At 39.9% G+C, this 17,080-nt stretch overlaps 1 protein-coding gene across 6 annotated transcripts in view; it reads right to left on the bottom strand.

Moving 5' to 3' along the window:
• LOC126278688 (mitogen-activated protein kinase kinase kinase 15) overlaps positions 1-17,080 on the bottom strand; it is a 281,737-nt gene that overhangs the window by 41,302 nt on the left and 223,355 nt on the right. For all 6 annotated transcript variants that reach the window (XM_049978983.1, XM_049978969.1, XM_049978952.1 and 3 more), the window contains 2 exons: positions 11,060-11,345; positions 2,878-3,036 (listed from right to left, as the gene is read on the bottom strand). In XM_049978983.1, the coding sequence (XP_049834940.1) occupies positions 2,878-3,036; positions 11,060-11,345 (445 nt within the window). The remainder of the gene's footprint in view (positions 1-2,877; positions 3,037-11,059; positions 11,346-17,080) is intronic.

Below are 17,080 nucleotides of genomic sequence, written 5' to 3' on the forward strand. Positions count from 1 at the left end.
TTTTAGCATTTGTACCATCTGAAATGGGAGGTCAGTAAATGGATCCAATTATTATTTTATTCCAGTTGCCAAGAATGACCTCTGCCCATACTAACTCACAAGAACTATCTACTTCAGTTTTACTGACAAAATAAACAACTTCTAACAGCAACAAACATCCACCGCCAACTGTGTTTAGCCTAACCAACCTTTCAGAACACCATTAGGTTCTCCAAAAAAATTGTGGCTGAACTTATCTCCAGCTTTAGCCAGCTTTCAGTGCCTATAACAATTTGAGCATCAGTGCTTTCTATTAGCACTTTGATCTCTGCTACTTTCCCAACACAGCTACGACAATTTACAACTGTTATGCTGATGGTTCCTGTATCTACATTCTTCCTGTGTTCAGCCTGCACCGTTTGTGACTGATGCTCTTTTTGTGTTTTCCTGAGACCCTCAAACCTAAAATAGAACCAGTCCATGCCACACAGCCCCTGCTACCCGTATAGTGGACTTCTGACCTATTCAGGGGAACCTGAAAACCAACCACCCTATGGTGCAAGTCAACGAATCTGCAGGCTATATGGTCTCAGAACCATCTGAGCTCTGATCCAGACACTTCACTTGGCTCAGCTTTGCAATCAGTCCTGTGAACTATGCTGCAAATGGTCAGCTCTGCTTCCTGTAAGGAAGCCTTGAAATTTTGTTGCCTGTTCATTAATTACTCTGTCTTCCATAATACCACTTCACTGTAAGCAAGTAAATTGTTTTCATGGTCTGAAGAGCCAATCACTACTGGATAAATATTTATATCAATGATCAAGTTAACATCTATAAAAATGTTGTCAGTTCATGTTCTACTTTCTTGCAAAATTCTGGTGGGAAAATAAGCAACAGAACACATGTGTTAAGTGTTTAGTAACATTATAAATTGTTATTTTTACCTGACTCTTTCAGAACATTAATATTAAAATCTTCACAGACTATCATCTGCTTTCTTTTGCCTACTAGGTGACACAATAAAGATTTTTCTTTACGAGAGAGTAGAAGTTCCCCTGAGGAGGTCGATGTATTATGACAATTATAAGTTACTTTTCCATTAGTAGCAGTTCACAAGCACAGGCTTCCAGTTGTTGATCTAAGCAGAAACCAGTATTGTCAACAGATTTTAACTTTATTTTATTTTTTACATACATGATGACTTCACCTGTCTCCACATTTTCCCTACAGGAATAAGCTGCTAATTTATGCTCTCCTACATTTAACATGCCGATTTCTATGTTTACAAGGTCCTCCAACATAATACAGCCACTTCCTTTCCACATTCTAGATTTTGTAGGCAGAGAAGATGTTCATCAACTTCATGTTTTAGTTTTCTAACATTCTGATGCATAATTGTAAGATGCCTAATTGTACAGTTATTCATGCAAGTCTATTTGTGTGTGTGTGGGGGGGGGGGGGGTAGAAGCACTTCATTTATCTGAACCACTTTTAAAGCAGGCTGTCTGAGGGGGTATTTAACCTAAAAAAAGCTTACTTATCACATCTATAATCACAGGAATTCTACTCCCTCCCCTTATACTTCCAGCTGATGTATTCTCTCTCTTCTTATTAAGGTGTATCCCAAGTCTTGTGTATCCCCAGCTTCCAATAATAGCAACCAGCACAGGAGCAGTATGCGTGTTCCACCCAAACTCAGCAGCATCTTGCTCAGTTCCTGCTTAACTCACCTTATGGCTTTGTTCATGGAGGGTTGATCACCCTGCTGCAGAACCTCAACAAGCACACAATTGTGTGTTATGTTGCTACACCTAGCTTTTTCAGGCTTCACTTGATACTGTATTATCTATTCTTGGCCAGGCTATTACCTGCTCCCCCAACTCTCAATACCCGATTCTCTTTTGTCTTGGTAATTGACGAAGCTTCAACATTATTGTACTGAGCGGTGTTTATTATTCAGAAGACTGAGACACTAAAGTTAGAGCTGTACACTGAAGTACACAGATTGGATCAGTCAGATTCATTGCACCTTCGTTCTTCTGACACACAAAAAAGAGCTACTTGAGACATGTTAAAAAAGAGAGAGAATTGGATCAGTCAGATTCATTGCACCGTTCGGTCTTCTGACACACAAAAAAGAGCTACTCGAGACATGTTAAAAGAGAGAGAGAGAGAGAGATAGAGAGAGATAAAAATAAAAAGAGAAAATATGAATACAAAAAAAGATAGGTTAATGTCACTTTTACAGATCCTAAGCAAATTGGTTCTCAAGAAGGATGTAGAAGAAGTAGAAAACACCATATACACTTTAATTGAAAAGCTTACCACAGATCTTTAAATGTGTGCAAATAAAATGCAGAAGTTAATTACTAGGCTACTGCAGCCAAGAATAGTCAAAATTAAAACAGGTGTACTTACACAGGTTGGATAACTGAACTGTAGGCATCATGAACTAAGATATTACATAGCACTCATGTGACATGGTTAATAACATGTAAATCAATCAGTTTGACTAAGAAATTCATCAATGGATTGAAACAGCAACATTACCTCTGTTCCTACAAACCCTCTGCTCTAAATCTCCTCAATCTTCTCATTCCACCTTTAGTCACACAATGGAAATTTTCCATTTCTTTCCTAGTATGTATCAATCAACTACCTTATTTCCTCTTCCTTTTCCCACTTTTAATTTTTTTTTCCTAGCAGTCCTCTAACACATCCTACACCCTAGCATGATCTTTTCTAATCCTGTCTTGTCCTGTACACCCCTTCCCATTCATCCAGTACCCACCACAGATAAAACGTGTGTGTGTGTGTGTGTGTGTGTGTGTGTGTGTGTGTGTGTGTGTGTGTGTCCATAGCAGTCTTTGTTGGTAGCTTATATACACTTTTACTTACAGCATCTTGGATGAGGTACAATGAAAAATGCAGCTGGTTAATAGCATCTGCATCAAAATCCAGCTCTTCTTTCAATGTATGTATTGCGTTTTCAAGTGATTCTTTGTTTTGATCTGATATATAGTTTCTCAGGCTGCGAATCATTGCCACCAGATGTGTCTACAAGAGAAAATGACTAAATAATAACAATATAATTTAAAAAAATACTTAATTACATCACACTGAACTAAATGGAGATTACATTAGATTTTCGTATGCAATTTACATTAATCAAAGACAAAAACAAACACTAAAATTTTAGGATACAGTTTTTAAAAACTAAAAAACATAAAAGAAAAAGAATAAGCTGCCATTTGCCTGTATGTTACTATATTTTTATTTTGTACAACCTATATTTCAGCTTGTCGCCATTATTAAGTACAATGCTAGAAGTTCTTAGACCAATAACAATGCCATGTTAATGGTGGTTCATACTTTCAAAAAAAACTGCACAGCTATAGCTCAGCATTATCAAAAATCTATATATTCTTCTTCATGCAACTTAAAAAAACAAAGGTGTTTTCTCTCCACCCAAGTCTTCACACTGTTTTGGCATAGCCCACCATGAATTCCTCTCTTGTGCAACCTTTTCATCTCAGAGTAGCACTTGCACCCTACATCCTCAATTATTTGCTGAAAGTATTCCGATATCTGTCTTCCCCTATAGCTCTTACCATCTACAGCTCCCTCTAGTATCATGGAAGCTATTTGCTGATGTCTTAACATGTGTTCTATCATCCTGTCCCTTCCTTTTGTCAGTATTTCCCACATGTTCCTTTCCTTTCCAGTTCTGCAGAGAATCTACTCATTCTTTATCTTATCAGTTTACCTACATTTCAATATCCTTCATAGCACCATGTCTGAATCAGTGGGATTCTCTTATTTTCTGTTTACTACTTTACAACGCTGTGCTCCAGCCACACGTTCTTAGAAATAAATTACGGTTGTTGCTTGATACTAGTGGACTTCTCTTGGCCAGGATTGCTCTTTTTGCCTGTGCTAGTCTGCTTTTTTGTTCTCCTTTCTTTGTGTGTCATGTTATTTTGCTTCCAAGGTAGCAAAATTCTTTACTTTGTCTACATGATTTCATGTACCACTAATCTCATTTCCGCTACTCCTAAGTAATTTTGTCTTTCTTCAGTTTACTCACAGTCCACAGTCTACACCCATTAGACGGTTTATTCTGTTCAACAAGTCCTGTAATTTTTCAAAATTTTCATTCAGGATAGCAAGGTCATAAGCAAATCTTATCATTGATATCAGAGTACCCTAAATTTTAATACCATTCTTGAAACTTTCTTTTATTTTTGTCACTACTTCCTTGATGCACAGATTGTATAGTATGAGCAAAAGACTACACCTGTTTTACATCCTTTTTAATCCAAGCACTTCGTTCTTGGTCTTCCATATCTATCGCTCTCTCTTTGTTATTGTACATATTGTGTATTACCCATCTTTCCATATGGCATATTCCTATTTCTCTCAGAATTTTGAACATCTTTGATTGATGAACACTTTCTTCCAGTTCAACAAATCCTATGAACATAATTGATTTTTCTTCAGTCTTGCTTCTGTTATCAATAGCCATATCAGAATTGCCTCTCTGCTTCCTTTACCTTTCCAAAACTCAAACTGATTGTCATCAAATAGAGCGTGAATTTTCTTTTTCATTTTCTGTACAACATGCTTGTCAGCAGCTTGAATGCATTAGTTCACACTCTTACGTGCCCTTGCTATATTTGGGATTGTGTGGACATATTTTTTTGAAAGTCTGCTGTAAATGAAAATGTACATGTTGATGTACATCTACAGAATTGTAGATTCTACAAACCAACTTGAATAGCCACTTTCCCAATGATTTCAGAAATTCCAAAGTAATGTTATCAATTCCTTCTGCCGTATTTGATTACAAGTCTTCCAAAGCCTGTTGAACTCTAACTATAATATTGGATCCCTTATGTCTTATACATCAATTCTCATTTGTTCTTCAGTCACAGCATCCTACAAGTCCTCCCTCTTGCTGAGGCCTTCAGTGTATTCTTTCCACTTACCCATTCCCACCTCTGCATTTAACAGTGCAATTCCCACTGTACTCTTAATGCTGATAATCCTTGCTTTCAATTTCATTTAAGGTTGTTTAGGCTTTTCTATATCCTGAGTCAATCATTCTGATAACCATTTCTTTTTTGATTTCTTCACATTTTTCCTGCAGCCATTTCACCTTCACTTCCCTGCACTTTCTATTTATTTTATTCCTCAATGGATTATATTTATGCATTCCTGAATTTCCCTGAACATTTTTGCACTTCATTTTTTGTCAATCAGTTGAAGTAGTTCTTTTGTTACCAAATATTTTTCGCAGTTACTTTGCTTGTATCCTGTACTTTCCTATCCAACTTCCATGATTGTTCTTCTTATAAACATCCATTCCTGTACAACTGAACTGCCTGCTGTGGTATTCACTACCATAGTATCTGCAGTCTCAAAGAACATCAAACACATCTCACTATTCATCAGTACTCCACTAGCCCACTTCCTTTCACAAATATGTAATTTCAGAATCTCTGTCTGACCACAATGTAAGCCAGCTGGAATCTTTCCATATCTCCAAACCCTTTCCAAGTATACCTTCTCCTCTTGTGACTTTTGAAGCATTAAAAAAATTACCACAGTTTACCATTGTTTGATAGAATATATATTTCACTCAACTTCGATATCTAAACATTAACTGTTGTTCAACAAGACTAAAGTATATCTCTCGAGGGTCTGCACTACTCCAACTGCTTGCCTACCTCAACTCACAGATACATCTTCCAAAGAAGGATGCTTTTTGCTAGTTTAGCAAATGCAAAATAGCACATTTTTGCAGGTCTGCAACTATTATTACACAAAAACAATTAAGCAAATGCTCAATATTAAAAATAAATCAAACATCTACAAAGCCCATCTTGAATAGCTAAAGCAAATATCTGTTTATATTTGGAAGCAAATATCTGTTTATATTTGGATTCAACTTTTAAAATTTTCACAGCTCCTAGCCAGCTATCGAAATTCATTTGTACTACCAATCTTCCCTAATATTCTATTTTTCTTATATAATTTCTTCTCTCTATCTCATACATAACATCTGGTCCTCCTTTCTGTGCAGTCTTCTTCTACCTTTACGTCTTACAAGCTTTTCAGTTCTCCTCCTGCTCTCCAACCTCAAAACAAGAACTGTGTGACAGCCAATGTGCATGATGTTTCACACTGACTTTCCAGTGAGTATGACTATATCACCTTTACTTCATTTTTATGACCAATAAAAACCACTGTGCTACTACAGTGTGAAATGTACATGCAACATAACAAAAACAAGAAAACTAATTATTATGCTTAATGTTCTTCAGCAGAGGAACTGCAACATGGGTGATTACCTATGGGCTATTCAGCATAGCTGACATTTACAAATCAAGGCAGCCACTACTAGCTGCTGCACATCCGAAATAACAGTTAGTTTGACAACGGATAGGGAGCAAAACAGCTTTGAATGAGTGCACCAAGAATACTACTCAAAGTAAAATATGTAACCAATGGCAGTATTTGTGTTGTGATTTTATTGGGAGCTCCTATGTTGAGTGCATTTTGGAGTCTCTTAGGAAAAGTGTGTCCAGAGCTGGAAAGAAGTCCAATGTGCTCTTGGGTATGTCTGCTGGAGAGCCTGTCTTTTGCTACTGAGGGTGCAGAGTGCAATCGTTACAAGTTTTGGCTCATGGAATCACCAATTATGCCTATCCTTGAGTTCTGAGGTCATCCTCAGCTCATAGGTGTGACTGGCACGTTGCCAAATCTCATGGATTGCAAGCAGAGCCTACAATCTGCAGAATTGATTGGAATCATTTGGTTTGGAACCAAGCAAGACTCTCAACCACAGGCTACATCGATTCTGTGACGGTCTTGGCTGGAGGTTTCACGACCTGCATTATGGGGTGTAGAATTGTAGGACTTCCCTTGATAAGTAATGTGCTATTCAGAGGCAGAGGCAGAAGCTATTTGGGTAGCCGAGAATTGTGGGGTGCACATGAGGCTCTTTTACACTAGCCATTAGTCTTAGGTTCTTTGATGAACACTCATGAGTTGATATGCAGTGAGTGAAATCAGATCACATACAAAGGAAAGCCATTTCGAATGTCAAAATACCAGTAAATTCACAAAAAGTTCCTGAATTTACTGCCATCCAGGAAAGCTGTTGTTACGGTCTTCAGGCCTGAGACTGGTTTGATGCAGCTCTCCATGCTACCCTATCCTTTGCAAGTTTCTTCATCTCCCAGTACCTACTGCAACCTACATCCTTCTGAATCTGCTTAGTGTATTCATCTCTTGGTCTCTCTCTACAATTTTTACCCTCCACACTGCCCTCCAATGTTAAATTTGTGATCCCTTGATGTCTCAGAACATGTCCTACCAACCGGTCCCTTCTTCTAGTCAAGTTGTGCCACAAACTCCTCTTCTCCCCAATTCTATTCAATACCTCGTCATTAGTTATGTGATCTACCGACCTCATCTTCAGCATTCTTCTGTAGCACCACATTTTGAAAGCTTCTATTCTCTTCCTGTCCAAACTATTTATCATCCATGTTTCACTTCCATACATGGCTACATTCCATACAAATACTTTCAGAAATGACTTCCTGACACTTAAATCTATACTCGATGTTAACAAATTTCTCTTCTTCAGAAACGCTTTCCTTGCCATAGCCAGTCTACATTTTATATCCTCTCTACTTCGACCATCATCAGTTACTTTGTTTCCCAAATACCAAAAGTCATTTACTACTTTAAGTGTCTCATTTCCTAATCTAATTCCCTCAGCATCATCCGACTTAATTCGACTACATTCCATGACCCTCGTTTTGCTTTCGTTGATGTTCATCTTATATCCTCTTTTCAAGACACTGTCCATTCCGTTCAACTGCTCTTCCAAGTCCTTTGCTGTCTCTGACAGAATTACAATGTCATCGGCGAACCTCAACGTTTTTATTTCTTTTCCATGGATTTCAATACCTACTCCGAATTTTTCTTTTGTTTCCTTTACTGCTTGCTCAATATACAGATTGAATAACATTGGGGAAAGGCTACAACCCTGTCTCACTCCCTTGCCAACCACTGCTTCCCTTTCATGCCCCTCGACTCTTATAACTGCCATCTGGTTTCTGTACAAATTGTAAAAGCCTTTTGCTCCCTGTATTTTACCCCTGCCACCTTCAGAATTTGAAAGAGAGTATTCCAATCAACATTGTCAAAAGCTTTCTCTAAGTCTCTCACGTGTTCCAATATTTCTATGGAATCTAAACTGATCTTCCCCGAGGTCGGCTTCTACCAGTTTTTCCATTCATCTGTAAAGAATTAGTGTTAGTATTTTGCAGCTGTGACTTATTAAACTGATAGTTCGGTAATTTTCACATCTGTCAACACCTGCTTTCTTTGGGATTGGAATTATTATATTCTCCTTGAAGTCTGAGGGTATTTCGCCTGTCTCATAAATTTTTCTCACCAGATGGTAGAGTTTTGTCAGGACTGGCTCTCCCAAGGCTGTCAGTAGTTCTAATGGAATGTTGTCTACTCCTGGGGCCTTGTTTCGACTCAGGTCTTTCAGTGCTCTGTCAAACTCTTGACGCAGTATCGTATCTCCCATTTCATCTTCATCTACATTCTCTTCCATTTCCATAATATTGTCCTCACGTACATCGCCCTTGTATAGACCCTCTATATACTCCTTCCACCTTTCTGCTTTCCCTTCTTTGGTTAGAATTGGGTTTCCATCCGAGCTCTTGATATTCATACAAGTGGTTCTCTTTTCTCCAAAGGTCTCTTTAATTTTCCTGTAGGCAGTATCTATCTTACCCCTAGTGATATAAGTCTCTACATCCTTATATTTGTCCTCTATCCATCCCTGCTTAGCCATTTTGCACTTCCTGTCGATCTCATTTTTGAGAAGTTTGTATTCCTTTTTGCTGGCTTCATTTACTGCATTTTTGTATTTTCTCCTTTCATCAATTAAATTCAATATTTCTTCTGTTACCAAAGGAGTTCTACTAGCCCCCATCTTCTTACCTACTTGATCCTCTGCTGCCTTCACTACTTCATCCCTCAGAGCTACCCATTCTTCTTCTACTGTACTTCTTTCCCCCATTTCTGTCAACTGTTCCCTTATGCTCTCCCTGAAACTCTGTACAACCTCTGGTTTAGTCAGTTTATCCAGGTCCCATCTCCTTAAATTCTCACCTTTTTGCAGTTTCTTCAGTTTTAATCTACAGTTCATAACCAATAGATTGTGGTCAGAGTCCACATCTGCCCTTGGAAATGTCTTACAATCTAAAACCTGGTTCCTAAATCTCTGTCTTACCATTATATAATCTATCTGATACCTTTTAGTATCCAGGAAAGCTATCAAGATCAAATTACACTCCGAACCAAGGGTTGAGTGAAGCCTAAAGTAGAAAGCTCTGAAATACGAGGGATTTTCAACAAAGAAAGACCATAAATTCTTTCTTCCTTTTTTCCCCAACATACCTTTACTCATCCTGGTAATTTTGATGGTCAAAATAATCTCTTTTGGGAGTTATTCACTTGTCCCAGTTTCCGTCTGTCTGCCTCTGCAGCCTTCACTGCTGCTTCTGAAGATTTTTGCAATGATTTTGCAAGATCTCTGTTTGCATAATCCATGTTGATTTTTATGGGAAAAAGATTAATGTCAGTGATATAAGACTATAATTATGTGCATCTGTCCTATGATCCCTCTTGAAAATGGGAATAACCTGCACTTTTTCCAGTTGCTAGGTACCTTTTATTGCTCAGCAACCTACAACAAACAGCTGCTAGTATGGGAGCAAGTTCTTTCACATAATCTCTGTAGAATTTTACAGCTATCTGATCTGATCCTGATGCCTTGCCACTAATAATTGACTGTAGTTGTTTTTCTATTTTGTGAATGGTTATACCAATATTTACCATTTCGAAGTTCTTAAGGTGATTGAAAGGAGGGACCATGTTAAGATCTTCTGTGTATTATGATCTTCTGTTCTTTGGAAGACTGAATTCAATATTTTCACCTTCTCTTTGTCTTCTTAGGTTCTGGTGAGAGTATGATCCCCAAGTGACTGAACAAATGATTTTGATCTGCTTACTATTTTATATACAATGAAAACATCTAAGGGTTTTTAGTCAGATTGATTGACAAAAGTTACCTTCAAAGTCACTGAAAGCTTCTATCATTCCTCCCAGCTTTTATTTCTCCGCCAGGTTTTTATTTCTCCTGAACCTGTGATGGAGCTCTCTCTGTTCACGTAGCAGTTTTCTAACAAGGTGGATCTTTCCCATCCCTTTTGACCGTGCTCAGAACAGACTTCCCTGGGACATACTGAATGATGCTTTTAATTTTTTTCTATTTTTATTGTACAACTTCATCCTTAGAACTGAATATTTAATGTTGACACTATAGAAAGTATGTGACACTGATGTCTGGAATGGGATGTAAGTGAATTTCTTTTTAACTTTCTAACAGGCTAAATTTGTCTACTGAACCTAGAATGAATGGATCTGTGCTCTTTGAGGATGGGTAATCTAATAACTGAACTGTCTGTATATGCCTCACAACCCAACTCACATTTAAAAATAAATCCTATTCACTGTACATCAGCTGCAGATATTGGTAGCCTAACTTAGAGAATTTTCAATCTGCGAGAATCTCTCCTCTATGTTCCCAAAGCATGCAACTAAACATCAGCAGAAAGTTCTACATCACCTGGAATATTCACACCAGCACACAAACTATTCCGGAATGAAGTTTCATTCTGAAAGCAATCCTACAAGATGTGGCTAGGTCATCCTAGCAACATTCTTATATTAAGAGAATTACTGTAGTAGACTGTGCAGGAGAGTTTGGGGAAATAGAAGAAATGTATCCATATACTGAAGCATTTGAGATGGACCATGAGGAGTGTTCAGGTGACTCTGTTAGTAATGTTACTCCCAAAGAAAGGTACCTGAGCTCACATTTCAGTCTTAAACAACAACGTTAATCAAACAGAAGGTTCATATTGGGTGAGACAAGACTTTGTAATATATAATTTCAATTACAGTTTGTAGTTAAATATAAACTTACTGTGGAAAGAACTGTTGCTAACAGCTCCCTTTGTATGTTCTGCATCCACACCTCACAGATCTTTTGCTCATCTTGGCTGATAACTCTTGACAGAGTCATGCGTCTCTGGGAATCTTTCTTCAACAAATAAAATCCATCTTGTTCTGAGGCCTCTCCCAATCCCAAAACTCCACCTCCTTTAGGTGTAGGTATGTCAACTTCTGGGGAAAGTAAGCCACCTGATGAACTTCGTCGTGTCATATTTACACCACTCTCTTGATCTGTCTCATATGTGGGTGTACTGAGACTGTGAACAATTAATAAAGATCATTACTGTAGTCATCTGGCTTTTACAGCAATCTGAATTGTTTTCACACTAAAATAGGATGCACACTTCAAGAATTCCATTATACTGCAAAGAGTTCAACTTACTTTGATATGCTTGGATAAGTAAAAAAAATAAAGATCTGTACATAGAACTTGTCCTTACTGTAAACTGGTTTTTGCTACTACAATTTCTTTGTTCTGGTAGAATCAAAATTTCAGTCTATAATTTCTCTTCATTGTGGGAAAATATTAAACATTTTAAAAACAATGTCAACAATAGATGAAAGAACGAAATTCCACAGGTGAACACGCACATACTCACACACGCATGTGGTTACAGGGTAAAACTGCTTATGAGAGGTTGCCCAGGATGGGGTAGGAGTAGGGTTGTGGGTGAAGCGGGAGAAAGGGGTAGGGAGAGAGGGGGGAGGGGGAGGGGAGAGCACAGGGGAGAGGGGGTAGGGAGAGAGGGGGGAGGGGGAGGGGGAGGGGGGGGGGGAGAGAGAGAGAGAGAGGAGAGAGAGAGAGAGAGAGAGAGAGAGAGAGAGAGAGAGAGTTTGTGTGTGTGTGTGTGTGTGTGTGTGTGTGTGTGTGTGTGTGTGTGTGTGTGGGCGCGCGCGCGCGCTACTTTCACAAGTACGATTGGGGCAAGTGAGTGGGAAGGGAGCAGCTGATGAAAGGCGAAAAAAGGCAGTTTAGGCCAGGGGGTTTGGGGGAAAGAGACGACGTGCTGGAGAAACTGTGTAGTTCCAAGGAGCTGGTGCTGTGAGGAAGTATCCAAAAAGCACAGGTATTAAAGCACTTGTTGAAGTCATTTGTGTGGTGGCACGCAGCATGCTCAGCAAATCAATGATTTTGTAGTTATCCACAGCCTGGCATTGAGCTTTCAAGTTGCACAGTAATTGCAGGGTAGCTGGTAATGATGTAGGTGTTTTCACAAGTAACCCCACATGTGACTGGACATGAAATGCCTGTGACTGGTTTGCAGTAGGAGGTGGTGGTTAGGCATATGTAGCTGATCTTATACTTGGGTAGTCTGCAGTGAAACAATCTGTGAGGTGCAGGTTTTGGGACGCATGATGGAAATTTAACTCAGGACTAGTTGGACAAGACAACATCCTTCTATAAGGGTCCTGAAAAGGTTATCAGCACGTCTATTCCCAACAAAGATGCAGCACCCCAAGTGTACCAAGGGTGTCTAAGAGCGATTTTTTGACATATAACATATGATAGCTGCCTACATCGAAGTATAATTGGTGGTTATTCCATTTGATAAGGACACAGTTTTCTCTATGTTGCACATACACAGAATGGCATTGGCAGGTGGCATTTTGGAACCTATAACCTGCACAAAACTGTTTTTAGATTTGGCCTATGGAGGAGAAACAGCTGTGTGTCAGAATGTGATTGCTTAAAAGGATTAGGGAGAAGGTAGTCAGTTTAGTATCAAGGACAACATGGTGGTATTTCACTGTAGTAAGGGCATGGATGTGAGGGATGTTTGTTTATGGGGACATAATATCCACAGTGACAAGCGGTATCTGGTGGTATTGGGAAATGAAGTGATTAGTGACTTGAATGTAGGAAAGTACATTATGAACAATTGGTCGGAGATGCCTGTCACCAAAGGCAGATATCTTACCAAAGTGAAACGATCAGCAGGGACTCTAGTTAACTTTGTAGAACTCAGGGTGCAGGTAAAACATAGATGCACACTGGATTACTGGTATAAGAAGGGAAATGGATACAAGTGGCATATGTGCATCTTCATATTTTCACGGCACAAAGATTGATCCATAAATTTCAGGCAAGCATCCGCACAAATTCAACTTTTTATTCTAACATTTCAGCTGAATACCATCTAGCCATCTTCAGAGTGAGCCGAGGTGACTGACACTCCAGCACCTGCTCCGTCCTTTCAAACTTGAGGACCGAACCACTGAGCATGCGGCCACAGATACACAAGGCGTCAGTGATGCTGATCGGCAGCAAAGAGGTACGACATCTACATCGACATCTACATCTACATTTATACTCCGCAAGCCACCCAACGGTGTGTGGTGGAGGGCACTTTACGTGCCACTGTCATTACCTCCCTTTTCTGTTCCAGTCGCGTATGGTTCGCGGGAAGAACGACAGTCTGAAAACCTCCGTGTGCGCTCAAATCTCGAATTGTGAAATGATTTGGGTGAAGGTCACGGTTAAAGCAGGCTCAGACATGGTAATTGGATGTCTCTATAGGCCCCCGGGCTCAGCAGCTGTTGTGGCTCAGCACCTGAAGAATAATTTGGAAAATATTTCGAGTAGATTTCCCCACCATGTTATAGTTCTGGGTGGAGATTTTAATTTGCCGGATATAGACTGGGAGACTCAAACGTTCATAACGGGTGGCAGGGACAAAGAATCCAGTGAAATATTTTTAAGTGCTTTATCTGAAAACTACCTTGAGCAGTTAAACAGAAAACCGACTCGTGGCGATAATATATTAGACCTTCTGGTGACAAACAGACCCGAACTATTTGAATCAGTTAATGCAGAACAGGGAATCAGCGATCATAAAGCGGTTACTGCGTCGATGATTTCAGCCGTAAATAGAAATATTAAAAAAGGTAGGAAGATTTTTCTGTTTAGCAAAAGTGACATAAAGCAGATTACAGAGTACCTGACGGCTCAACACAAAAGTTTTGTCTCAAGTGCAGATAGTGTTGAGGATCAGTGGACAAAGTTCAAAACCATGGTACAATATGCGTTAGATGAGTATGTGCCAAGCAAGATCGTAAGAGATGGAAAAGAGCCACCGTGGTACAACAACCGAGTTAGAAAACTGCTGCGGAAGCAAAGAGAACTTCACAGCAAACATAAACATAGCCAAAGCCTTGCAGACAACCAAAAATTACGCGAAGCGAAATGTAGTGTGAGGAGGGCTATGCGAGAGGCTTTCAATGAATTCGAAAGTAACGTTCTATGTACTGACTTGGCAGAAAATCCTAAGAAATTTTGGTCCTATGTCAAAGCGGTAGGTGGATCAAAACAAAATGTCCAGACACTCTGTGACCAAAATGGTACTGAAACAGAGGATGACAGACTAAAGGCCGAATTACTAAATGTCTTCTTCCAAAGCTGTTTCACAGAGGAAGACTGCACTGTGCTTCCTTCTCTAGATTGTCGCACAGTTGACAAAATGGTAGATATCGAAGTAGACGACAGAGGGATAGAGAAAGAATTAAAATCGCTCAAAAGAGGAAAGGCCGCTGGTCCTGATGGGATACCAGTTCGATTTTACACAGAGTACGCGAAGGAACTTGCCCCCCTTCTTGCAGCGGTGTACCGTAGGTCTCTAGAAGAGCGAAGCGTTCCATAGGATTGGAAAAGGGCACAGGTCATCCCCGTTCTCAAGAAGGGACGTCGAACAGATGTGCAGAACTATAGACCTATATCTCTAACGTCGATCAGTTGTAGAATTTTGGAACACGTATTATGTTCGAGTATAATGTCTTTTCTGGAGACTAGAAATCTACTCTGTAGGAATCAGCATGGGTTTCGAAAAAGACGATCGTGTGAAACCCAGCTCGCGCTATTCGTCCACGAGACTTAGAGGGCTTTAGACACGGGTTCACAGGTAGATGCCGTGTTTCTTGACTTCCGCAAGGCGTTTGACACAGTTCCCCATAGTCGTTTAATGAACAAAGTAAGAGCATACGGACTATCAGATCAATTGTGTGATTGGATTGAGGAGTTCCTAGATAACAGAACGCAGCACGTCATTCTCAATGGAGAGAAGTCTTCCGAAGTAAGAGTGATTTCAGGTGTGCTGCAGGGGAGTGTCATAGGACCGTTGCTATTCACAATATACATAAATGATCTGGTGGATGACATCGGAAGTTCACTGAGGCTTTTTGCAGATGATGCTGTGGTGTATCGAGAGGTTGCAACAATGGAAAATTGTACTGAAATGCAGGAGGATCTGCAGCGAATTGACGCATGGTGCACGGAATGGCAATTGAATCTCAATGTAGCGAAGTGTAATGTGATGCGAATACATAGAAAGATAGGTCCCTTATCATTTAGCTACAAAATAGCAGGTCAGCAACTGGAAGCAGTTAATTCCATAAATTATCTGGGAGTACGCATTAGGAGTGATTTAAAATGGAATGATCATATAAAGTTGATCGTCGGTAAAGCAGATGCCAGACTGAGATTCATTGGAAGAATCCTAAGGAAATGCAATCCGACAACAAAGGAAGTAGGTTACAGTACGCTTGTTCGCCCAATGCTTGAATACTGTTCAGCAGTGTGGGATCCGCACCAGGTAGGGTTGATAGAAGAGATAGAGAAGATCCAACGGAGAGCAGCGCGCTTCGTTACAGGATCATTTAGTAATTGCGAAAGCGTTACGGAGATGATAGATAAACTCCAGTGGAAGACTCTGCAGGAGAGACGCTCAGTAGCTCGGTACGGGCTTTTGTTGAAGTTTCGAGAACATACCTTCACCGAAGAGTCCAGCAGTATATTGCTCCCTCCTACGTATATCTCGCGAAGAGACCATGAGGATAAAATCAGAGAGATTAGAGCCCACACAGAAGCATACCGACAGTCCTTCTTTCCACGTACAATACGAGACTGGAATAGAAGGGAGAACCGATAGAGGTACTCAGGGTACCCTCCGCCACACACCGTCAGGTGGCTTGTGGAGTACGGATGTAGATGTAGATGTAGATGTAGAATCTCTCTAATTTTGCATTCGTGATCTCCTCAGGAGGTATAGGTAGGGGGAAGCAATATATTCGATACCTCATCCAGAAACGCATCCTCTCGAAACCTCGACAACAAGCTAAACCGCGATGCAGAGCGCCTCTCTTGCAGAGTCTGCCACTTGAGTTTGCTAAACATCTCCATAATGCTATCACGGTTACCAAATAACCCTGTGACGAAATGCGCTGCTCTTCTTTGGATCTTCTCTATCTCCTCTGTCAACCCGATCTGGTACGGATCCCACACTGATGAGCAATACTCAAGTATAGGTAGAACGAGTGTTTTGTAAGCCACCTCCTTTGTTGATGGACTACATTTTTCTAAGGACTCTCCCAATGAATCTCAACCTGATACCCGCCTTACCAACAATTTATTTTATATGATCATTCCACTTCAAATCATTCCGCATGCATACTCCCAGATATTTTACCGAAGAAACTGCTACCAGTGTTTGTTCCGCTATCATATAATCATACAATAAAGGATCCTTCTTTCTATGTATTAGCAATGAATTACATTTGTCTATGTTAAGGGTCAGTTTCCACTCCCTGCACCAAGTGCCTATCCGCTGCAGATCTTTCTGCATTTCGCTACAATTTTCTAATGCTGCAACTTCTCTGTATACTACAGCATCATCCGCGAAAAGCCGCATGGAACTTCAGACACTATCTACTAGGTCATTTATACATATTGTGAAAAGCAATGGTTCCATAACACTCCCCTGCGGCACGCTAGAGGTTACATTAATGTCTGTAGATGTCTCTCCATTGATAACAACATGCTGTGTTCTGTTTGCTAAAAACTCTTCAATCCAGCCACACAGCTGGTCTGATATTCCGAAGGCTTTTACTTTGTTTATCAGGCGACAGTGCGGAACTGTATCGAACGCCTTCCGGAAGTCAAGGAAAATAGCATCTACCTGGGAGCCTGTATCTAATATTTTCTGGGTCTCATGAACAAATA

This window comes from Schistocerca gregaria, chromosome 1 (genome assembly GCF_023897955.1).
Source record: "Schistocerca gregaria isolate iqSchGreg1 chromosome 1, iqSchGreg1.2, whole genome shotgun sequence".
In the NCBI taxonomy this organism is placed as follows: domain Eukaryota; kingdom Metazoa; phylum Arthropoda; class Insecta; order Orthoptera; family Acrididae; genus Schistocerca; species Schistocerca gregaria.